At 57.3% G+C, this 23676-nt stretch overlaps 1 protein-coding gene across 2 annotated transcripts; it reads left to right on the forward strand.

Annotated features, from left to right (window-relative positions):
* On the forward strand, positions 1-20747 carry FGD2 (FYVE, RhoGEF and PH domain containing 2). 2 transcript variants are annotated; one of them, XM_069488233.1, is made up of 16 exons: positions 1-209; positions 3145-3343; positions 5015-5095; positions 5711-5859; positions 7124-7280; positions 7454-7592; positions 8135-8193; positions 8413-8559; positions 9277-9369; positions 12702-12781; positions 12862-12892; positions 13322-13414; positions 14653-14784; positions 18335-18481; positions 19626-19772; positions 20120-20747. In XM_069488233.1, the coding sequence occupies exons 1-16, from the start codon at positions 112-114 to the stop codon at positions 20333-20335; spliced, it is 1968 nt and encodes a 655-aa protein (XP_069344334.1). In that variant the 5' UTR covers positions 1-111; the 3' UTR covers positions 20336-20747. The 2 variants fall into 2 exon arrangements, with proteins under 2 accessions (XP_069344334.1, XP_069344335.1); XM_069488234.1 differs by lacking the exons at positions 1-209; positions 3145-3343; positions 5015-5095 and having other exon boundaries at positions 5263-5859; positions 9277-9336.
* Positions 20748-23676: the final 2929 nt, after the last annotated feature.

Genomic DNA, 23676 nt, shown 5'->3' on the forward strand with positions numbered 1-23676 from the left:
CTCAGTCCTCGGGAGAGGTGGGAGCAGATTCCGGGAGGACCTAGCCCATCTGTGTTCCCAAGTTAGGGTGGCCGAGTGTGCCAGCGGGAGCCCTCCCTCCCTGCTTCAGGGATGGCTGAGGATCACCTGGAGGCCGGCAGGATGGAGGGGACGAGTGAGGAGAAGCTGGCATCTGTGTCCAACCTGGTGACTGTGTTTGAGAACAGCAGGTATGGGGTGGCTGGGGTGGGAAGGGTCGCCATGGTGGGCTGGCAGCCTCCCCCACCCCCACTGCCCACCCCGGCCCCTCTGGCAGCTCAGACCTCCCTGCCTGCAGGCTGAGGCACTGGGCCAGGCCCGCCTTGGGCCCCACAGTGAGCTGTCCCCTCCCTGGGCCTGCCCTGGATGCCACCGCCTGTCTGGGCAGCACCCACAACCCTTGGTCATGGGTTCCTTGGAGCATAGGAGAGTGTCGCTGGGGCACCGGGAGCCGGGCAGGGGTGAGAGTGCCAGCATGCGTTGGGGAGCGTGCAGACACGTGCGGCTCTGAGTGAGCAGGGGCGCATCAGATGCAGGGTTTGGGCTGCAGTCTCCACCCAGTGCCCCCCAGCACCTGGAGGGAACAGTAGCCAATACTTACCAAGCATTTACTCCCTATGAGTAGGATAACCATATCATTTATCACTTAAAGAGGACGTGGTTGAAAGTGAAAGTGAATGCCAATAAAATTGGGTGAGGAGGGAACAGCAGGTAAAGCTGGGACTGTATCAGGCAAACCCAGATGCATGGTCAGCTCTAAGTTCACTTCATTACTTATTTCATTTAATCATCCAAACGCCTAACGGGGGTAGGTTCTATCCCCACCTTATAGATGAGGAAATGGAGACAGAGATAAAGATGCCAAGTGCCGTAAGTTCGTGTGCTTTGAGGCAGCGTTGGGGCTTTTGTCTGAAGGGAGAAGGCTGGGCCAGATGTGTGGAGGTCATCGGTGGCCCTGGCAGGTGTGAGTGTGTGTGTGCACGCGTGCAACAATAATCCACACGGCGGGCATTGCTTACGCCCAGGAGCCACAGCTGTGTTAGGGACGGTCATAGGTAGGGTTCTCTGGACGTAGGCTCTGAGACAGAGATTTGCCTCAGGAGGTTTGTCGGTGAGAGCTTTCGGGGACAACAGCTGTGCGGGTGCGTGAAGCAGGGCTGGGCAGAGGCCTCAGCCTGTCCCAGGGAGCTCTGGAGCTGAGGTGTCCCTTAGTTGTTTGAACGGAGGCGAAGAGCTGGATGTTCGTACCTCCATGTGGACTCATCATTAGACTTTGGGCAAGTTGATTCTCTTCCAGGGAGAGCAATTTCCAGAGAGGAACTCAGCCAATAACCTGTCAACCCATTAGCCACCAACACTACTATACCAGCAGCGGGGGGAGGGGCAGAGTGCCTCTGTCCTGAACAGGGGTGTGGGCAGCACTGCCCAGCATCCTACAGGGGCTGTAGAGGATGCAGGCGAAGGATTTCTGTCCTTGGATGCTAAGCTCATGGGATAACCATGATGCAAAGTCATGGGCAATGGGTGTCCTTGGAAAGGCCCAGATGCTACGTTGAAGGCACTTGGGACAGGCAAAGCCTCCTGTGCCCTTCGAGGTGAAGGTGGCAGAGATGTGCACCTAGAAGGACAGTTCAACTTCCTGAGCTGGGTGACTTTACCCTGCCTCTCCCAAGGTCTTGGCCAAGCTTGCCCTATTCAGCACCGAGGACAGCTCTGAGGTGCTGCCTCCCTGACCCACCATCCCCCTGGGTGTGGGGCAGGGGCACCCCCTCATTCAGCCGCTAGGCAAGGAGTAGGCGCACTCTGGTGGAGGCCCCGGGCATGCTGTGCTCTGTCCAGGCAACGCCCCGGGCAGGACTGGGCAGCCCCTCGACCAGAGTGAGGTTAGAGCCAGTGTTGTCGGGAGAGCGAGAGCCACCCCTTATTGACTGGGGAGCCCCACGACAGCTGCCTTGGCCTGGGCTTCCTTGTGTGGTCTCTAGAAGCTTAGCTGATCTGAAACCGGGGGGCGATGAGGAAACAGAAGCTGGCTGGGGCCACTGAGGGAGAAATGCAGAAGCTGAAACTGATGTAGAACAAGAAGCCTGAGATCAGCTGCTCTTGTGAGCTGCAGACCCGTGGGCTGAGGAACTGAGGACTGGGGTGCCGGGGGTGGGGGGGGTGGGGCGGGGGAGCCTGGAAGTAGCAGCCCAGCACTGTGTCTCTTTCTGCCACGAACCGACTGACTCGGGGCAAGTCACTTTGGCTTTCTGGACCCGTTTCTCCTGCGCTCAGATGGAGATGGACAGCCTAGGGGAAGGCTCAGGAGCCGGTTTGATTAGAATCCCACCTCTGCCACTTCTAAGCTGCAAGTGCCTTGTCCTCTCTGTATCTCAGTTTCCTTGGCTGCAAAATGGGAGTAACAGAAAACTTTCGCATTGAGTTTGGAGATTTTGTACCTGCCCAGCTCTCCGTTTCCCAGCCTGTCTTTCTCCTGAGGATGCCTGTCCCACACTGTCATCACACACCTTTCCACCCCAGCCCAAATCGTTGGATATTTTCAGTGAGGGTGGCCTCTGTTACCTAAAGAATTCAACTGGCTTGCAGACCCAGTACACAGGGTGAGAAAGCTGCCCTATAAAGGCCCCTCCCCGGGAGAACAAGGAAGCTGCTCCCGAGCTGGCTTATTCTGCTAGAGGTGTGCGTAGCTCCTGCTGAAAAACCCCAGCTTTAGCAGCTCTGCTCTCGCTTTAGATTGTCCTATGGCTCCCACCTTCCCTCGACATAGTGGTTACTGATGCAGAAACTAAAAACAGGGGTGAGGTCCAAAGGCGAGGGTGATCTGGAAGGAGCCACTTGTGCGGGAGGGGCTCCTGGACGGGTCTGCATTTTAAACAGGGAAGTGTGCAGTTCCCTAGAGAATAAAACACAGTCCCTGCTGACTCATTTTGAAGACTGGAGTGCCCTCCACAAAAGGTGTTGGGAAAGAAGTAGAAGTCTTGCTTAGCAAGTTCCTACAGAGAGCGGGCTCTCAAGGGCCCCTGTGCGCTAGGCATTCACATCGATCACCCCACATCCCCGCCGGGGACATGCTGCTATTCTCCCCGTTCTCCAGACAGGAAACCCGAAGATCTGTTCTGTTCTCAGGACCCCGGGGGCAGTGCCCAAAGCCCACGGGCTTCCCCAGTCCCCAGGGCCGTGGGAGAAGCTGGACGTCGGGGAGGCCCTGGAGCCCAGGCCCAGGACGGTCAGCAGGAGGTACCTGAGCTCCCTGAAGAACAAGCTGTCCAGCGGGGCCTGGAGGAAATCTTGCCACCCTGGGACCTGCCCCACGCCAGGGACACAGGTGCCTGAGGGCTGGGGCAGAAGTGGGGAGCTGGCAGGGGTGGGGAGAGTGCTTCCCACTGATCTCCGCACACATTCTCCTCCCGCCAGAGCCGGCACTTCCCCGGGGCTGGGGGTGGGGAGGGTGGGCTGTGTGGCCAGAGATCAGCTAGGAGCGAGATTCTCCCCACTGAGGGCCTTTGATTAACCAACTGTCGCTGTGCCCCCTGCGCTTTGCTTCACGGATCCCTCGCCGTAGGAGTTGTTTAGGCAAGGACATCTCAGACGGCCTCCAACTCAGACGGCCTAAGGAACTTGTTCAAGGCCACATGGCTTGGGACAGTCTCCATCTTGTGAACCTGTACCCTTCCCTCTTGTGGCCTCAGTTTACCCACTGGAGGAGGTCACACTCCCAAACCAGACACAGAGGTCTGAGTGCCAGTTCTCATACCTGTAGAGCTTGGTCTGATCCTGGGCAGGTCACCTCCCTTCTGTGGGTCTCAGTTTCCTGGTCTGTATAGTTCAGGGGCCAGGATGCAAGATACTGTCACCCTGGATCCAGGCTCCCTCGTGCCACACCCCGGCTCCTCTGCTTACTGACTGTGACTTTGGGCAAGTCACTGTAACCTCTTTGTGCCTCAGTTTCCTCATTTGTAAAATGGGATAGCGATCGTAGTAGTGTGTTCTCTTTATCAATCACTACATAACAAACCACCCCAAACACAGTGGCCGGTGCAGCAATTTACTGTCTCTCACAGTTTTGTGGGTTCGCTGGGACGCCGCTGGACGGCCTTTCTGTTGGTCTCACTGGAGTCTGTGTTAGTCAGCCAGGGCTGCGTCACAAGACACCACACAGTGAGTGGTTTAGATGGAAATGTGTTGTCTCACAGTTCTGGAGGCTGCAAGTCCAAGAGCAAGGTGCTGGCAGGTTTGGTGTCCAGGGAGGTCTTCCTTCTTGGCTTGCAGACAATCGCCTTCTCACTGTGTCCTTACTTGGCCTTTTTTCTGTGCACGCACATCCCTGCTGTCTATTCTTCTTCCAAGGATACCAATCCGATCAGGTTAGGGCCCCACCCTCATGACCTCACTTAACCTCAATTACCTCCTTAAAGGGCCAATCTCCAAATACAGTTACCCTGGGGGTTAGAGCATCCGCATATGAATTTAGTAGTGGGAGACACAATTCAGTCCCTAACAGGGTCTCTCACGTAGCTGCAGTCAGATGGTGGCTGGGGCTGGAATGCCCAAGATAGCTCAACTCACGAGCCTGGTGCCAGGTCAGGGACAGTCAGGAGGCTGGGCTCAGCACCGGGGCTGGCGTGGCTGGGTCCCTGGCACTCTCTCTACATGGTCTCCAGGCCTCTGTTCTCCACGTACCCTGTCCATAAGTCTCTTTATCAGAGCAGCCAGACTTCTTGATGTGATGGTTCATAGCTCCCAAGAGAGCACAGGGGAAACTTCCAGGCCTCTTGAGGCTTAGGCCTAGAGCTAGTGCAGCCTCGCTCTGCCCAGTGCTCTGCGAAAGCCAAACCAGGGCCAGCCGGGTGCACTGTAGGGAAGGGCGGTGGGGGGGGGGGGCGGTGAATACCAAGAGGTGTGCTTCACTGGGCATCTTTGGAGACTGAGCCAAGGTCCCCACCAGGAGACCAAAGGTGTCCCTCCCTTTTCCTTCTCTCCCCCCACCCCCCAGCAGGAGCCCGAGGAGAAGAGGATCGTGCAGGAGCTGCTGGAGACAGAGCAGGCCTACGTGGCCCGCCTGCACCTGCTGGACCAGGCCAGTGGCGAGGGCACCCCGCCGAGCCGCGGCACTGGCTCTCCTCGCCCGCCCTGCTCTGCCTTCCCACCCCCTCACCAGAGCTGGGCTCGGACCCCTGGCTTTGACTCTAGGAAGCCTTAGCCCTTTAGCCCATGGGCTGGGGTTGGGGTGGAACCGATGTAGCCCATTCGCACCATGCCCCCCGGTGCCCAGCACAGCCCCACGCACAGCAGAGCACACACCAGCCAGCCTGTCCAGGCCCCCGAATCCCCTCTGTGCCTCCAGTGCCCAACACCCACGACATTAGCTCACCCTTCACACCTTCTTAGGCACAGAGTGTTAACCACTGAGCACCAGTGCAGGGAGCCTCAGCCCGGCGAAGTCCAACGGCGCCACAGAGCCAGGACTGGCCCATTTCTGGCATTCATTAGCTGCCGGCGTTCAGCCCGGTCCCTGCAGCTCTGGGCCTCGGTTTGCCGATCTGTGAAGTGGCTGGGATACAATCTTCCTGGCCTGTCTTCCCGGGTTGTTACAAGGATGCTGGGAGATGAGGGAGGTGAAAGCGTTCACTAAGCTGGGGGGCTGGTTGTGGGTGGCCCTCTTGCCACGGCGAGTGACTGGCGGCGGCTGCAGGTGTTCTTCCAGGAGCTGCTGAAGATGGCCCGCAGCAGCAAGGCCGTCCCCGAAGACGTGGTCAGGATCATCTTCTCCAACATCTCCTCCATCTACCAGTTCCACGCACAGTTCTTCCTCCCAGAGCTGCAGCGGCGCCTGGACGACTGGTGAGTTCCCCCAGGAGCCCCCAGAGCCCGGACGGCAGGCCTGGGCAGTTGGATCGGGGAGCCCCAGGGCACTGGTTCAGCCGGCTATGCCCATGCCCCTGCTGAGTGGCCGAGACAGTCTCCTCCTCTGGGCTTGGTCCCTCTGCACAGCCAGGGGCTTGGATGAATGATCCCCAGAGGCCGTGCACGTGTGTGTGCGTGTGTGTGTGTGTGTGTGTGTGTGCGCGCGTGGACTGCTCCCTGGGGCAGGGCCTCATTGGGCCAGCGACTTTGGAGGCAGTGGCAGTAGCCAGTGCTGGGGGCTTCCTCCATGCCGGCTGCAGGCCGTGCACTTACTGACTCACTCCCTCTTCACACTGGTGTGCTGGGTGATGATGGCATCGTGGTTTTGCCAAAAACCTCTTCATTTTCAGAGATGACCACTAAAGCATTCAGTGGTGAAATTATTTGCTTTCTATATTTTGCCAAAGAAGTGCCATGATGTCTGGGCTGTCCTTTACAAATCTTTGGCAAAGAGAAATGTTAATAATTGTTAAACCTAGTGATGGAGTAATTGCTTACAATTTTTTAATAATAGAATGTTTTGTAAAAAAAAAAAAAAAAAAGAACAACACTATAAGATTACTCCCCATCATTCCAGTGTTTTAGATGAGAAAATTGGGGTGCAGAGAGGCTAAGTGACTTGCCCAGGTACACACAGCAGGGCAGCCGCCACCACTGGGAATCAAAGTCAGGCAACCCGGCTCCGGAGTCCCGGCTCCTCCCTGCCCGCTGCAACCGTCCCGGTGCAGTGACCTTCGGGCCCACCGCAGGATGACCCTGGATAAGCTCTGACACCTCTGAGACTCCACTTCCTTATCTTTAAGATGAGCTAAGGACAGTTCCAACCTGCAGAGCTGTGAGAATTAAATGAAATGACACATGCAGTGTCTTGGGCAACGCTGGGCGTGTGATCCCCATTATTGTCACATAATTAAGTGTCAAGTACTAAGAGTCACTGAACGCCTGTTGTGGACCCAGCACCGTACTGGGCCTTGTGAGAGAAGCCACTCAGTGGACCAGAATGGCCTCTGCCCTTGGGGGGCTCACGGTCTAAGCGGGGCGAGCACACACATGAGGGTGACAGCCCCTCCCACACCTGCACCCAGAGGTGCAGTGGAAATGCCTTTTTGGGGAGGTCAGGGAGCCTGGCCTCACCTGGCCCTGCCTGGAGTCAGCAGAGGGCGTCACAGGCTGAGGGCAATCCCAGGGGCCCCTCCTGCAGGACGGCCACCCCGCGCATCGGCGACGTGATCCAGAAGCTGGCCCCGTTCCTGAAGATGTACAGTGAGTATGTCAAGAACTTTGAGCGAGCTGCTGAGCTGCTGGCCACCTGGACCGAGAAGTCTCCCGCCTTCCAGGAGGTTATCACACGCATCCAGGTGAGCTCGGGGGAGGGCCCGAGCCTGCACTGCCACCGCCAGCGTGCGGGGGCTCAGTTTCCCTGGGTGATTTGGGGCATCTCCCAGGCTCAGCTGCTTCCACGGGCCCCAGTCCCCACCCGCCTGCCCATTCCCCTGACCCTCCCCCCGTCGCTCCCCCATCCCTCCCCAAGAGCAGCGAGGCTTCGGGCAGCCTGACCCTGCAGCACCACATGCTGGAGCCGGTGCAGAGGATCCCGCGCTACGAGCTGCTGCTCAAGGAGTATGTCCAGAAGCTGCCAGCCCAGGCCCCAGACCGGGCTGATGCCCAGAGTGAGGACACCCCCAGGGCGTCCAGGGGGCTGGGGAGGCCTCAATCATTCCCATATGTTTGTTGAGCTCCTGCAAAAATGGTCATGAAGACCACCAGTCATCAACATTGACCGTTGGTACTTCACAGACATTATCCACACCATTAACCACTTCTTATAGATGAGGACTCTAAGACCCAGAGAGGTTTAGTGGCTTGCTCAAAGTCACACAGCCAGAAAAAGAGTAGAGCTGGGATTTGAACTCACGCCCGTGTGATGCCAGAGCCCATGCTCCTTCCACTACACCCTCTGGCTCTGTCTCGGGGTGGGGAACAGCGAGAACCCCCAAAGCCAAATGCCAAATCGCCGCCTTTCAGTGGCTTCCAGTCTCTCTGCCCTGGGGCCCACCATCCAGACACCCCCTGTGCCGGGCTGCACGGGCAGGGCTGCTCCTGGGGGCTGTTGTGGCAGGTCCTGAGGCCCCTTGTTGAGCCTCCAGGGCCTCCTGCCCCAGCCACCGGCTCCTGGTCTTCAGGGGCTGACCCTGGCCCTGCCCCTCTTCAGAAGCCCTGGACGTGATCTTCTCGGCAGCCCAGCACTCCAACGCCGCCATCACTGAGATGGTGAGTAGCCACCTCCCTGCGGCCCTGTCCCCTCCTCCCAGCAGGTCTCAGCCTTCCCCCACACACCCTGGTGGCTGTACCCACTCGTCCCCTTGCCCCGCCCAGGACACCTGTCCCGCTGCTGTCCTGCTCTCACACTCCCGTCCCCTTCCCTGCAAGGCAAAGCTTCTAGGCAGGTGAGCCTGCCTGGCTTGGCTCAGGGCACACACCCCTCCCCAGGAGCGGCTGCAGGACCTGTGGGAGGTGTACCAGCGCCTGGGCCTCGAAGACGACATAGTGGACCCCTCCAACACCCTGCTCCGCGAGGGCCCGGTCCTTAAGATCTCCTTCCGCCGAAACGACCCCATGGAGCGCTACCTTTTCTTGGTAAGGGGTGCTGGGAGCCCCATGCCACACTAAGGAGGGAAGTCCCCGGACCATTCTGGCCCTGGTTATGCCGGCTGGGCCTCCATCTGGCACTGCAGGAGGGACAGGGAAGAGCCTGCTTCTCTGTCTTTCTCTGCTTTGGCGCCCAGGTGACTCTGGACAAGTCACATGCTGCCTCCAAGCCGCAGGGATGTCCAACCCACGGGTTTCCTAGACATGCCCTAGGAAGTGACAGAGTCAGAATTTGAGCCCAGTCTGGCTCCAAAGCCTGTGGTATTAATCTGTGCTCTAGAGGGTGCACAGCAGGAAGGAATAGGGTTAGCTTCTAGGAAGAACTGCCCTGGGTTTGCACTGAAGAGGCCAGGATATCCCCTGAGCTCTGGGAAGGTGGTCCTGCCTGGAGGTGCCGGGGAGGGAGGTACAGCCTCCTGTAAACCCCGGCACTCTGCGCCCCTGTGAGAAAGGCCTTCCAGGTTTCTGAGGTCTGCTGTAGTCCCTGGATGCCCACAGGTAGGGTGCCCCTTCAGTGACCATCCCAATGGGATTGGGGGCTAGACAGCCCCTTCCTCATCACCTTCCTCGTCACCTGTGACATCCTGTGAGTTGCCCAGAGTGTGGCTAGAGGGGTGGGGGAGTCTAGGATGTTCAGCCCACCCTCGGGGAAGCCCCACCTGCCATCCTGCGTGCCCTGCCCGCTCACGTCTGCGTCTCCTGCAGTTCAACAACATGCTGCTCTACTGTGTGCCCAGGGTCATCCAGGTGGGCGCCCACTTCCAGGTGAGGACCCGCATCGACGTGGCCGGGATGAAGGTGAGAGGCCCCCCACCCACTGCTGGGCTTCGTCCCGAGGGTGGGGCCGAGCATGGGAGGTGGCAGGAGGGGTCCACCGGGGTTCTCACTTGGAGAACCGAAGCCCGGCAGGTGCCAGGCAAATGCGGAGCAGGACAGTTTGGGCTCAGAGCTCTCGCACCCAGGCTCCAGCCCTCCCCAGCTTCCCACGGGCCGGCCCAGTTTTGGGGCCGTGCACAGCCCCGCCTGGCCTCTCTCTGCTTTCCCTCCCGTCTACACCGCTGGGCATCTTGTTAAAGTGCAGGTTCTGAGTCGGTAGCCTGGGTGGGCCTGGGACCCGGCATTGTGCCCAGCTCCGGGCGATGCCCGCACTGCAGTGCACGGACCACATTCTGAGAGAGAAAGGTCTGCGTTGTCAGTCAGCTGCTGGCTTCTGTGTGTCGCCGGCCCGAGACGACTGCAAATGAGCAGGGGCGGCGGCCGCAGCAGTGCCAGTGACCGGGCGTCCCCTGGGCCCCAGCCTCCCGTCAGACCCTCGCGGCAGCCCTGTGACGTAGGGGTCTTTATTAGTCCCCAGATTTTTTGTTTTTATCTTTTAAAAATAATTTTAATTTTACCACTTAAAAATATAGATAATACACATTCTAAAATCAAACAATGTGAAAAATATATACAATGAAAATTGTCCTCCCTGCTCTACCCTGAAGGCAGCTGGGCTGCTTGGGAGGCCAGAGCGAGTCTTCGCACACGCAGATGAGTAGCACGGTGTCGCTTGCTCACCTTATACCGTGAGCAGTAGGGTACCCCGTACGCTGTTCTGCACTTTGCTTTTTATTTTTTTAATTATTTTTAATTTTTTTTTTTGAGACAGAGTCTTGCTCTGTTGCCTGGGCTAGAGTGCCGTGGCATCAGCCTAGCTCATAGCAACCTCAAACTCCTGGGCTCAACTGATCCTCCTGCCTCAGCCTCCCGAGTAGCTGGGACTACAGGTGTGCACCACCATGCCCGGCTAATTTTTCTGTTTTTAGTAGAGACGGGGTCTCAAACTCCCGGCCTCAAGCAATCTTGCCTTGGCCTCCCAAAGTGCTAGGAATTACAGGTGTGAGCCACCGTGCCCAGCCTGCACTTTGCTTTTTAAACTAACTGGGGTTGCGCAGGCTTCTATGTTTGGAGTCCTTGGTGAGCGAGACTGAGAAAGGCAGGTTTATGAGGCTGCAGACGGAGAAATGGAGACAAGTAGCCCGGTCAAAGGACGTCAGGGACCCAGGCATAGGAAAAGAGGTAGAGATTGACAGATGGAAAAGCCAAGAAATAGACAGACCAAAACAGAGTCACAAAGAGAAAAGAGAGACGAGCCTGAGGGTGTCAGGTGCATAGAGTGTGTGGTGAGGCCTCATGAGCCCTGTGCATGGCGGTCCCGGCCAGCATGTCTGACCCTCCAGTGGTCACACAGCACCCTCTCCTGGATGGCACGGGCTTGGCAGGTACACAGTGGTCGACCTGCCTGGGTCTGTGAAGGAACCATTTTCTTAGTTTGAGGTTTGGAGGCAGGTCTGGCCTTCAACCACTGTGATGGTTCCCACTGGCCTATGATATCCAGCCTCCTCCGTCCTGGGTGTCAAGGAGGCCTAGTTTGCAGCAGCTGATTCTCCTTAAGGTCTGAACTGGTCTTAATGTTTTGCCATCCTGCACAGGGACGGTTTGGGAAGGGGAAAGGAGAGCAGGCCCACATACCCAGGAGCTCCATGTACAGCAGTGCAGGTTGTGCACTGCACAAGGATCCCTCATCTAAGAGGGTGCCATCTACTGCAGACTGCAAATTAGCATTACCATAGAGTGTATATTTGTAGCTAGAATTGTCCGGCAGATGGCAGTCAAATGTCTTGTTCCAACAAAATCTGGATATTATGCCAGTTTGCCAACAGATGTCAGTAAAGTGTTTTGAGGAAAGGTGTCCTCTTCTGATTAGCACAAAGGGACTGTATGGACTAGCAGGGGACTGAATTGGCTCAGACCTGAGGAAAGTGGTTGAGACTTGGCATGGCAGGGCATGGGGACTGTCCTCTTAAAACCTAATGGGGAGCTGGAGGCCTCTGTGGGAACATCTGGGGGCATCTTGGACCCTCAGGTCAGGAGATGCCCCGAGTTCCCCCTTTTCTATCAAAAGCATCCTATTGCTTCCTACTCTGGACTGCAGACCTGGGATTTCTCCCTTCTTTTCCCTCTCCCTCTCCCAACCCAATTATTTTAGAAACTTCTCCTCTCTCCAGGCCTTCGCAGGAGCCAGGCCTTGGGAAGGCCTGGACCGTTTATGGTATCGAGTCCTAACTGGCCTTTGCACTGCGGGTTTGTCCCTTTTGCCCAGATCCAGCCCTCACCCCTTGTGCACAGCTGCTGGGTGACTTTCCCCAGACACCTCTTGCCCCATGACCTCCTTCATTTATAAACCCGAGAATTCTCCCCATGGCTGAGAGTATTGAGTCCAAATCTCACCAGACCCCTGTTAGAGGAAACACTGGCCTGTACAGCCGATGCCCGGGCCGCGCCTGAGGAAGGGTGTGCTCACACTTAGTGCTCTCTGGGTGTGGTGGGCTGTCCCGACAGTGTGCAAAGCCCTGGCCACCACGTGGCAGGGAGGCCGCAGAGGAGCTCCAGTGTCAGCGGGATCCAATGGCAATACTGTTCCCTTGTTCAGAGACTCTGGGCCCTAGGTCTGTGTCTCAGGTTCCCTTAGCGAAGCCCTCTCCACGCTGCCTGCGACAGGTCTGTGCTCACAGGACTCCTGGGGTGGCATGAAAATAGCTGTTCTTCCACCTTACCTTCGGGGGCTGAAAACGTGAGCTGCAATCCTTATTCTGCCCCTTAGGTACTGTGTGACTTCAGGCAGGTCTTTTGCCCTCTCTGAGCCTCCATTTCCTCATCTCCTAAATGAGGATGGTAATATCTACTTCCCAAGATGGCTGGGAAGATTATTTTCTTAACTTTTTAGTAAGGACATTTTTAAGCCAAGAAAATGGTACCATGAACCCTCGTATACTCATCCCGTTTTGAAATCCAGTTTCCGTTTTGGCGAATCCACTGTCAGGAACTGTCACCTCCACCTCACACTGGGCCAGCTTGGCTGCTGTCAAAATCCCAGGAGCTGGAAGTCTCCTTTGCCTAGAGCGAGGCCCAGTGGCAGGCGCACTCTTCTGGCTCAACAGGATCTGGGCGGTGGCAAGCAAGCTCCCATCCCTGTCCCTCAAATTTGAATTGTCCCTTGGGCACAATCCACCTCCCCCGACTCCACAGTGCTGTGCCTGAAGAGGGGTATGACAAGTCTGGGCTGGTGGCCTCCCTCCTTCCTCTTGCAGGTGCGGGAGCTGACTGACGCCGAGTTCCCTAACTCTTTCCTGGTGTCCGGGAAGCAGCGCACCCTGGAGCTGCAAGCCCGGTAAAGGCCGCGGGGCCGGGGCCAGGCGGGGAACCGGGAGGGGCCGCTGTCCTCAACACCTGTGTTCATTTTCCGAGCAGGTCCCAGGAGGAAATGATTTCCTGGATACAGGTACAGGAACGCTCCGGGGCACCTGGGATCCCGACCCCAGCCTGCTCAGGCTGCCCGGGAGGGAGCGGTGTGTACGCGTGCGTGTGCCTGCGTGTGCACACCTCCACACCCGGGCGTGCCCCGCTGCTCCCTGCCCTTCCTAGGGAGTTGCTCTGTGGTAGTCTGGAGTCAGACCTGGGTGCAAATCTTCTGCCTAGCTGGGCAGCCTGCAGCAGGTCACTTAACCTCTCTGAGCCTCCGTTTTTACATCTGTAATCTGAGTCTAATATCAATAGTTTCTCCTCCCGTGAGTCCGCCCACGTGTGCTTAGAACCCAGTGCCGGGCAAGCAGTAGGCTTTCAGCAATGTGTGGAAGGTGTGGATGGACGGACAGATGGACCCTCCCTCCCACCGCCCAAGCCCCCAACCCTCCCCGATCCTCCACCCCAGGCCTGCCAAGCAGCCATCAACCACATCGAGAAGCGGAATGAAACCTTCAAGGCCGCGGGCCAGGGACCCGAGGGAGACCCCCAGGATCAGGAGGTAAAGGGAGTCTTTCACATCTTTTGCTGGGGCCTCTAGCCGAACAGTGTTTTCTCCCCAGGCCTGCTTGGAGGGACAGAGAGTGTCACCCACCCGGAGTAATTTTAAGGAACCAGAGAAAGCCCTCCCACCCCAACATGACCCTACTCGGTGCCAAAGCTTTCCCCGAACCTCTATATGCAGCTATCACGGGGAAGGGTGTCATATCTATATCAGCTCTGGCTGCAGGGTTTTGGATTTGAAAGTATCCGAGATATGTAAGACTAAGGAGTGGGGGCCAGGTGTGGTGATTCATGCCTGTAACCCTAGCACTTTGGGAGGCCAAGGTGGGAGGATTACTTGAGGCCTGGAGGTGTTTGAGACCAGCCTGGGCAACATAGTGAGACCCCATCTCTACAAAAAAATATAAAAATTAGCCAGGTGAGGCCGGGCGCAGTGGCTCCTAGCACTCTGGGAGGCCGAGGCAGGAGGATTGCTCGAGGTCAGGAGTTCGAGACCAGCCTGAGCAAGAGCGAGACCCCGTCTCTACTAAAAACAGAAAGAAATGATCTGGACAGCTAAAAATATATATAGAAAAAAAATTAGCTGGGCATGGTGGCACATGCCTGTAGTCCCAGCTGGTCGGGAGGCTGAGGCAGGAGGATCGCTTGAACCCAGGTGTTCGAGGTTGCTGTGAGCTAGGCTGATGCCACCGCACTCTAGCCTGAGCAACAAAGCGAGACTCTGTCTCAAGAAAAAGAAAAAAATTAGCCAGGCAAGGTGGCTTGTTCCTGTAGTCCCAGCTACTCGGGAAGCTGAGGCAGGAGGATCGCCTGAGCCCAGGAGTTCAGGCTGTAGTGAGCTATGATGACACCACTGCACTCCAGCCTGGGTGGCAGAGCAAGACCCCATCTCTTAAAAAAAAAAAAAAAAAAAGATGAAGGGAGCGTGGGAGGTGGGGGCGGAGGTTAGGGAGAATGTCTGATTTGACTTCATATTTGAGCTCTGAACTCTGGCTTGCTGGGACACTTGGCTGAGTCACTTGACCTGTAGGCCTCAGTTTCCTCACCTGGAAGATGGGAATGACAGTAACTAACCTATCATACGGTCTTTATCAGTGTAGTCAGCTTCATGTAGAAGCCCCTGGGGAGCACCCGACAGAGAACCCCTGCCACAAGCGGGTGGGTGGACGCAGGGCTCAGAGCACCAGCAAAAGAAGGTTATGCGGTGCCCACCCCACTCTACTCCCTCACCCACAGCTGAAGTCCGAGGAGCTGGGCCTCCGGGCGCCACTGTGGATCCGGGACAAGATGGTGACCATGTGCATGCGCTGCCAAGAACCCTTCAATGCCCTGACACGCCGGCGCCACCATTGCCGGGCCTGCGGCTACGTGAGTACTTCTGCCCGCACCCTGCCTCCACCTGTGCCACCTGGGCCTCCACCTGTCCCCCGTTGGCCTCCACCTGTCCCCCCTTGGCCTCCACCTGTGCCACCTAGGCCTCTACCTGTCCCCCCTTGGCCTCCACCTGTCCCCCCTTGGCCTCCATCTGTGCCACATGGGCCTCCACCTGTCCCTCATTGGCCTCCACCTGTGCCACCTGGGCCTCCAGCTGTCCCCCCTAGGCCTCCACCTGTCCCTCATTGGCCTCCAACTGTGCCACCTAGGCCTCCACCTGTCCCCCCTAGGCCTCCACCTGTCCCCCCTTGGCCTCCACCTGTCCCACCTTGGCCTCTACCTGTCCCACCTTGGCCTCTATCTGTCCCATTTGGCCTCCAACTGTGCCACCTTGGCCTCCACATATCCCACCTTGGCCTCCCAACTGTCCCACCTAGGCCTCCACCTGTCCCATCTTGGCCTCCACGTATCCCACCTTGGCCTCCACCTGTCCCACCTTGGCCTCCCAACTGTCTCACCTAGGCCTCCACCTGTCCCATCTTGGCCTCCACCTATCCCACCTAGGCCTCCACCTGTCTCACCTTGGCCTCCCCCTGTGCCACCTTGGCCTCCCCCTGTGCCACCTTGGCCTCCACCTATCCCACCTTGGCCTCCACCTGTCCCATCTTGGCCTCCACCTGTCCCACCTTGGCCTCCACCTGTCCCATCTTGGCCTCCACCTGTCCCACCTTGGCCTCTACCTGTCCCATCTTGGCCTCCACCTGTCCCACCTTGGCCTCCACCTGTCCCACCTTGGCCTCCACCTGTCCCATCTTGGCCTCTACCTGTCCCATCTTGGCCTCCACCTGTCCCATCTTGGCCTCCACCTATCCCACCTTGGCCTCCACCTGTCCCATCTTGGCCTCCACCTGTCCCACCTTGGCCTCTACCTGTCCCATCTTGGCCTCCACCTGTCCCATCTTGGCCTCCACCTGTCCCACCTAGGCCTCTGCCCTCCCAGCTGAGGCTCTGCATTCTCCCTTCTGGCCAACTCTGCCTACTTCAACGAATGCAACCCAGTAGCACAGCTCTGAAGCAGAGGCTGCTATTTTCCCACTTTACAGATGGAAAAACGAGGCACAAAGAGGTTAAATGACTTGCTCAAGACATCCCCCAAAGCTGACCCTATTAATTCACCAGTTTTCTTACCATTTCCCAAGACCCCCAGACCCGGGACTAGGAAATGGTCTCCAGTTCCAGGGTAGGCACATCCAAACCCCACAGCCCCCTCAGGCCTTGCACCTGCACCTCACCGGCCCCATGCCCGTTATACACCCACCCACCCACCGCGCCGTCCTATCTTCGCCCCGCCTCGGCTAGCCCGCCCCTCCAAGAAGGCACATCCTCCGCACCCTGGCACCCGGTGGTTCCGTTGCTAACTCTGCCTGCCCGGTTCAGGCCTCAGTTTTCTCCCCTGTGCCATGGGGATTATGATACCTACCTCCAGGGTGGGAGTGAGGATTCAATAAGAACCTTCTCTCCCTTCCCTCCTTCCCTGTCCTTCTCCTCTCCACCCTCCCCATCCCCCACTAGCTCAGGCAGGGCTCACGCAGCAGGAGGGAGCCCCCAGCTCACCGAGGAAGGGGTGTGCCCACTCCCCTTCTCCCTCTTACCAGCCCAGTGCTGGTTATCAGAGGCAGATGTCACTCTGCTTTTTAAGCATCTGCTGTACCCGGGCTGTTCTCTGTTGACACCATAGCCCCTCCATTTCCTCTGCAAACAGAGAAGCCCTTTGCAACCTTAGTCTTTAATGACCTCCAGGGGGCAGGAGGAGTCCAGCTGGACAGGTTGGGGCCGGTTAGGGAGGTGTCCCCAAAAGTAAGTTTCTGGGAGACCGAGGACACACCTACATTCAGGTGTTAGCGAAGAGTTAGGTCCCAAAGCCAAATAGAAAGGATCTGGTGATGCCCTTGGTGACGCACCTCTGTAAATGGGAGTTCAACTGATTCGCACTTGTGACTTTGCAAGCAGTTCCTAAAAAATTAGCTAAAGTAGCAAAGAAATTCAAAGAGGCACAAAAAATAACGACACCCGTGTACCTGCCTTCCAACTTAAGCTATAAAATACTCTGACAACTCAATGAAATGTATGACCCTTCCTGGACTCTGGATGGGGGAGAAAAAGCTACCAAGGTCGTTCTGGGGACCCTTGGCGGAAATGTGATTATGAGCCACACGTAGATAATATTGCATCAGTGTTAAATGTGACCTGAGTATGACCCCATGTTGGGGACAGGGAGAAGAGCTCCCGTGCTCTTAGAAGACACTAGCTACATCTTTAAGGGTGAGGTGTCACGATGACTGTAATTTATACTGTAATGGTTCAGAGAAAACAATACATCTACAGAGAGACAAAGTGTGGCAAAAATGGTAACAACTGGTGAATTTGGTGGGTGGCATCATTGTATTATTCTTTCCACTTGTCTGTAGGTTTGAAATTTTTCAAAATAAAAAGTTGGTGGAGGAGAAAAACTAATATTTGCTAATTATATTTAAAAATTTAAGTCTCTCAAGAGAAAAATAAAATAAAATACTCCAAGGTAGTTGACGCGGGTGTGCGCGGGGCGTGTGAGGCGCCCTCGTCCTGACCGCGGGCCTCTCGAGCCTGTGCAGACTTGGCGCCCGGGAGCCCGTGAGTCATCCTTTCGGTGGTTCGGGTGCCAGTTTCTGTCTCCTGCCTGCCAGACGGGAATCCTGGCGAGGGTGGGGCAGGCCAGGCCTCCTCCTCGGGGGCCCTCCTGGGCCCCGCGTTGTGCTGGGTGCACGGCCGGCTCCCCGAGTGCTGGCGCGGCCCGAGAAGTTCCACCCCTTTCTCTTGCCCTCCTTTCCAAGCCCCCATCCTGGACCCTGTTCGGCACCCCAGTCTTCCCCAAAGTCACATCTTGTAGCACCCCATGGCTTTCCGAGCACGATCCGCGGCGGCCCGTGGGGGCTTCTCCGGGGTGGGCTAGAGGTGGGCCCTGCTCCGCAGAGTCCTCATGGCAGGTCTCCTGGCAAATAACCAGCCTGTCACTGTCACATCAGAACACACCTGGCTCCATGATGGAGCAGAATGCAAAGTCTGCACGAATCCTACAGCTAAACTGTGAGACGGTAAAGACACGCCCTGCCTGGAGGGCCTGTCTGCCAGGGAGCTGTGTGGCCTTGGTGGCAGGCAGGTGGCTTACCTGGGGGGTCGCCGGGAGAGTCAGGGGAGATGGCAGAGGGCAAGCACTTGGGAAAGTGAATCAGACGCCAGGGCCTTTCGAAGGGCTCACAGCTGCCCCCGTGAGAGGGGACCTGGTGGGGAGGGAAGCTCTAAGGCCTGGCAGTGGGGCCAGGGTTCAAGCCCCCCCCAGCGCCGCAGAGCCTGAGCTCCCCTGTGTTGGGCCCTGGCCAATGTGGGGAACAGCCCCGCCCTCGAAGCTCTCTTCGCCCCCCTCCTGCCCCCCGTTGCTCTCATGCCCCCACCTCCCTGGCCAAGGCCCCATCCCAGGCCCGAGCCCCTGCTGCGTGTGCTCCCGCAGGTCGTGTGTGCCAGGTGCTCCGACTACCGGGCCCAGCTGAAGTACGACGACAACAGGCCCAACCGCGTCTGCTTCTCCTGCTACACCTTTCTCACGGGAAACGTGCTCCCCGAGGACAAGGAGGACAAGAGGCGGGGCATCCTGGAGGTGAGGGCTGCCGTCCCCACGGTCATCATCGTTCGTCCTTCCGCTCGGTGAATGTGTGCCCAGGGAGCCCCACGTGCCGGCACTGTGCTGGGTGCCGAGGGACAAGCCTGCCGTGGTCACACCTTCCCTCCGGCTCCCTCCTCCTCTTTCTGCCCACAGACCCCGGCCTCCTCCCCACCCAGCCCCTGCCCAGACAGTGCTGGGCCTGTCACCAAACAGCAGCAACTTTTGGCTGCAGGCTTCCCCGCCCCTCCTCTGTGTCCCCATCCAGTAATGGCATGGCCCCTCTGAACACTTGCTGCTCACGTCCCCATGCCCTGCCCCAGCAGTCCCAGTAGGGGAAGAGAGCTGTTGTCACTGATTCCATTTTACAGATGGGGACACGGAGGCTCCAGGTCAGGCAGATTGGAGACTCCATGCTAACTGGAAGGGGCTTGGGGGCCAGCTGGTCCCATCCCGTGGAGACCCAGGCCCAGAGAAGTGACCTGCCCCAGAGCACACGGCACCTTAGGGGCCGGCTCTTTGAGCTCAGCCTCAGTTTCCTTCTCTTGCCCTTGGGGCCTCGCTGAGCCACTCCCCATCCCCAGGCGCTCCGCTCTGGGGCACCAGCTGTGCTCAGCCTTGCATGACAGGCACAGTGTCAACCAGCCCGGCATCAGTGGCCACAACCCCGAGCCCCGCCCTGATGAAGGCCGGAGGACATCCCACTATCCCGGGAGGTGGGAGAAGGTCCCAGCCTATCCCAGCTGAGATCGGCTCCCAGGTTCAAGTTGGTTTCCTTCCACAGACACAGCCCCTTTCCAACCCTCCCCGTCCTTCCGGGCCGGTCCCTGACCACCAGGCACCACGGACTGCTCCTGGCGATGGTCGGGCTCGGCCCCTCCTCAGCCCCATTCTGTTCCCCGGAGCCCTGACTGTGGTGACACACGCTGCCAGTGCAGGCTGGCTGGGGTGTGGCTGCAGCGCTGCCAGCGGCCAGCTGTGTGACCACAGGCACATGGTGGGACCTCTGCGCCTCAGGGACAAACGAGCCCTCCCTGCAGGACTGCTGCAAGGATTAGAAATGGTGACGGTCAGGTCCCACAGCAACGTCTGACGCCTGCTGGGGGCTCTGTTCCCTGACAGTCCCTCCTTCTGCTGTTAGAAAGGGTCCTCGGCCGGCCCCGACCGGAGCCTGATGTGCAGCTTCCTGCAGCTGGTCGGGGACAAGTGGGGCAAGAGCAGCCCCCGGGGCTGGTGTGTGATCCCTCGGGATGACCCCCTCGTGCTCTATGTCTACGCTGCCCCTCAGGTAAGGCCGCCACCTGCCCTGCCCAGGCCTTGGCCTTCCCACAGCGGGGGTCGTGGGGGTGAGTATTGTTGGCCCCATATTCAGATAAGGAAACTGAGGCCCAGTGAGGCCATGGTACCCTCGAGTCACAGAGTCAGTGGGTTTCAGAGCTAAGCCCAGACTCTGCGTCACAACTGCTTTGCCCTCAGGGGAGGCCTCCTCTTCCTCAACGTCCTCCCGCCAGCCCACCCCCCTTCATGAAGGTTTGGGATATGAGCAGTGGCATGTGGCCGTGACCTTCATGGTGGCTGTCTGGGGCTGTGGGGCTGACTGGGAGGACAGTGGCCCACCGCTCTCTCCTCCCCCAGGACATGCGGGCTCACACCTCCATCCCCCTGCTGGGCTACCAGGTGACCGCTGGGCCCCAGGGTGACCCCCGGGTCTTCCAGCTGCAACAGTCAGGCCAGCTCTACACCTTCAAGGCCGAGACCGAGGAGCTGAGGGGCCGCTGGGTGAAGGCCATGGAGCGGGCGGCCAGTGGCTGGAGCCCCGGGGAGCCCCACGACGGGGACCTGTCTGACTGAGCCACAGCCGGCCGCTGCCCTGCCCACGTCTTCCCACTCAGCCTGGCTCCTGCCGCAGCCTGACCCTGGGCCTCAGTGACCTGCCACCCTAAGCTGTGCTTTCACGTAACCAGTTCCAGTCACCTGTGCCCAGACCACGTACCCTGATTGGGGATTCAGAAAAAATATGAGTCTGTTCATTTTTGGGAAGGGGACAACCAAGTGTCCCAGTTTGCTGGGGGCAGAGGGGGTTCCTGGGCCGTGGGACTTCCAGTGCTAAAACTAGGACAGTGCCAGGTAGCAGGACTGTTGGTCACCCAGTGTGGTTCGCAGGCAGGACTGCTCGTCAGTATCACCGGGGGGGCTTTAAAAAATGCTGGTGCAAAACATATACACAAATTAGTTTAAAAATTAAAAATGACCAACACCTGTATTGAAATGCCACCAAAGGTTTCTGGTTTATTTCGTCTGGCGTGTTGGAGGCCTGAGTATTCTCTAAGTGCCCACATGGATCCACGCAGCCTGGGCTCCCTGGGTGAAGAAGAAAGCGAGCAAAGACCAAGGTTTGGGCCCCTGTCCAGCGCCAGGCGTGACAGTGATAATCACAATGAAAAACAAACATCTGGCGGGCCAGGCACTGTGCTAGGTGTTTTCTGTGGATTATCTCCTTTTACACTCCAGAGTTATAATCTCCATTTTCCAGATGTGGACACTGACTCAGAGAGGTTTAGTAATTGGCTCAAGGTCACACAGCTAGTAGATGCCAGAGCCAGGTTTTAGCCCAGTGGACTGAGGTCAAACCTCTTTCCATCAGGTCCCAGAACAGTAAGCCAGCAGCGGGCGGGTGGGAGGAGGGGAAAAAAGAGAGGAAGAGAAGGGGAAAAATGGGAAAGGTGGGAGGTGAGAGGAGCTCCTCTGTCCCCCTCAACCCCTGCTCCACTGGTGGGTGAGGCTGCATTTTCTTTTTTTTTTTTTTTTTGAGACAGAGTCTCACTTTGTTGCCCAGGCTAGAGTGAGTGCCGTGGCATCAGCCTAGCTCACAGCAACCTCAAACTCCTGAGCTCAAGGGATCCTGCTGTCTCAGCCTCCCGAGTAGTTGGGACTACAGGCATGCACCACCATGCCCGGCTAATTTTTTCTATATATATTTTTAGCCATCCATATAATTTCTTTCTATTTTTAGTAGAGACGGGATCTCGCTCTTGCTCAGGCTGGTCTCGAACTCCTGAGCTCAAACGATCCGCCCACCTCGGCCTCCCAGAGTGCTAGGATTACAGGCGTGAGCCACCGCGCCCGGCCTGCATTTTCATAAGAGACCACCAGGGGTGGCATTTGTCAGCAAGCCCCATCCAGTGGCCCCAGCCTGGCCGGACACCCTCAGCTGTTCCCAGCAGAGCCAGTCATTTCTGGGGTTCTCCAAGGAGGAAAACTGGACCAGCCACAGGCCTTTGCCCCACTGCAGCTCTGGCAGTTTGCCTGCCTCCAACCTGAGGCCACTACCCTCCTGTAGGGTGTGTTTTTGTTTTTGTTTTTAGATAGAGTCTCACTCTGTCACCCCCCTACCCCCACCCCGCCAAGTGCAGTGATGTCTTCGTAGCTCACAGCAACCTCAAACTGCTGGGCTCAAGAGATCCTCCTGCCTTAGCCTCCCGAGTAGCTGGGACTACAGGTGTGCACCACCATGCCTGGCTAATTTTTCTATTTTTAGTAGAGACGGAGTCTCACTCTTGCTCAGGCTGGTCTCGAACTACTGACCTCAAGCAATCTTCCTGCCTCGGTCTCCCATAGTGCTGGGATTACAGGCATGAGCCACGGAGACTGGCCATGTGGAGTGTTTTAAAAAGCCCCCAAAAAACTCATAGGCAAAATCTCTCGGGCCCAGGCTGGCCATGAGTTCATTGCTTCCTTCCTTCATTCGACAAATAAGGGGCATCTTCTAGGAGACAGATGCGGTTCCTGTACTGGGGAAACAGTAGTGAATGAGACAAAAATTTCTGCCCCCGTGAGGTTTACATCCTCGTCAGGGAAACAATCAACAAAATAAGTAGTAAAAGACAGAGCACAGCAGATGTCATAGGTGCTGAAATAAGGACCCGACCAACTGTATGTTCCTGGCTTTAAAACTGAAAATCTCAAGTCCCAGAAACTCCTCCACTTCAGGCAAATTGGGACACCTGGTCACCCTGGCAGAAGGATGTCGATGTTTGAAAACAATGTCAATGAAAGAAGTAAGGGAGGCAGTCACACAGCTACTGGGGGAAGAGCACTCCAGGTGGCGGGGACAGCACATGCAAAGGTCCTGTGGTGGCAGCCTGCCTAGTGCATGCAAAGAACAGTGGGGAGGTCAGTGTGGCTGGAGCAGGGTGCGGGGGTCGGGGGAGCCCATAGGTGGGGACATCAGATCATCACTGAGGGCAGGGGCGGAAGAGGCAGATGTGGGGGCCCTTCGACGGCTGTGAGTGAGACGGGGTTGTAGCAGGCTCCCTCCCACTGCTTGCTGAAACAGAACGGGGGCGAGGGTTAGGAGGTGTCTCGACAATCCAGGTGAGAGAGGTGCTGGCTTGGACCAGGGCTGGACCAGCGAAGGTGGTAAGAAGGGGTCGGATTCTGGATTTATTCCAAAGGCAGAGTGGACAGCATCCCCTTATAGAGAGAACATGGTGGGGGAGGAGAGAGCCACAGGTGCCACCAAGGCCTCTGACCTGAGCACATGAGGATGGAGCTGCCACTAACCGAGTGAGAAGACGGTGGACAGAGCAGGCTGGGGAGCAGCAAACACCAGGAGTTCTCACGTGGCCAAGACACAGCTGAGGTGCCCACCACGGATGGCCACGTCAGGCAGATGGCAACCTGAGCTCAGGGAGCAGGTCTGGGCGGGGGCTGTCATCCTACAGAAGGGATTGAAAGCGTGAATGAGACAGGAGAAGAAGGGGTCCAAGGACTATGCACCCTGCATTCTAAAATGAGCACCCCAACATTCTAACTGCACACCCCCCACATGCTATGTGCACCCAACATTCTAACTGTACAGCCTTTGACCTGCAGTTACAATTTCGAGAATTTACTCCACGGAAATAGCCCAGTACGACAAGACTCACGCATGAGGTGTTCATGGTGCGTTATTTACAGTAATCCCCCAAACTGGAAAGTGCAGAGATATCCATAAAGGAGATTCATTAAGGAAAATTATGCCCGTCAAAAGGGAACTCATTAGATAAATTCTGACGAATTCATGCAATGGAGAACTATGCAACCACTTAACAAGAAGCCTTAGACCTTAATGCATTGACTTGGAAAGATGCCTGTGACATGTTAAGTGAGTAATAGCCACAGAAGGAGGTGACGTTCTCATACACTCACAG

This window comes from Eulemur rufifrons, chromosome 15 (genome assembly GCF_041146395.1).
Source record: "Eulemur rufifrons isolate Redbay chromosome 15, OSU_ERuf_1, whole genome shotgun sequence".
NCBI classification, from domain to species: domain Eukaryota; kingdom Metazoa; phylum Chordata; class Mammalia; order Primates; family Lemuridae; genus Eulemur; species Eulemur rufifrons.

Excerpts from the sequence above, each read along its gene's own strand:
- FGD2 (XM_069488233.1), top strand. The coding sequence starts at position 112 with ATGGCTGAGGATCACCTGGAGGCCGGCAGGATGGAGGGGACGAGTGAG. Across the intron at positions 9,370-12,701 it reads TCGACGTGGCCGGGATGAAG|GTGCGGGAGCTGACTGACGC; the intron begins GTGAGAGGCCCC and ends TTCCTCTTGCAG. Across the intron at positions 12,782-12,861 it reads ACCCTGGAGCTGCAAGCCCG|GTCCCAGGAGGAAATGATTT; the intron begins GTAAAGGCCGCG and ends TTTTCCGAGCAG.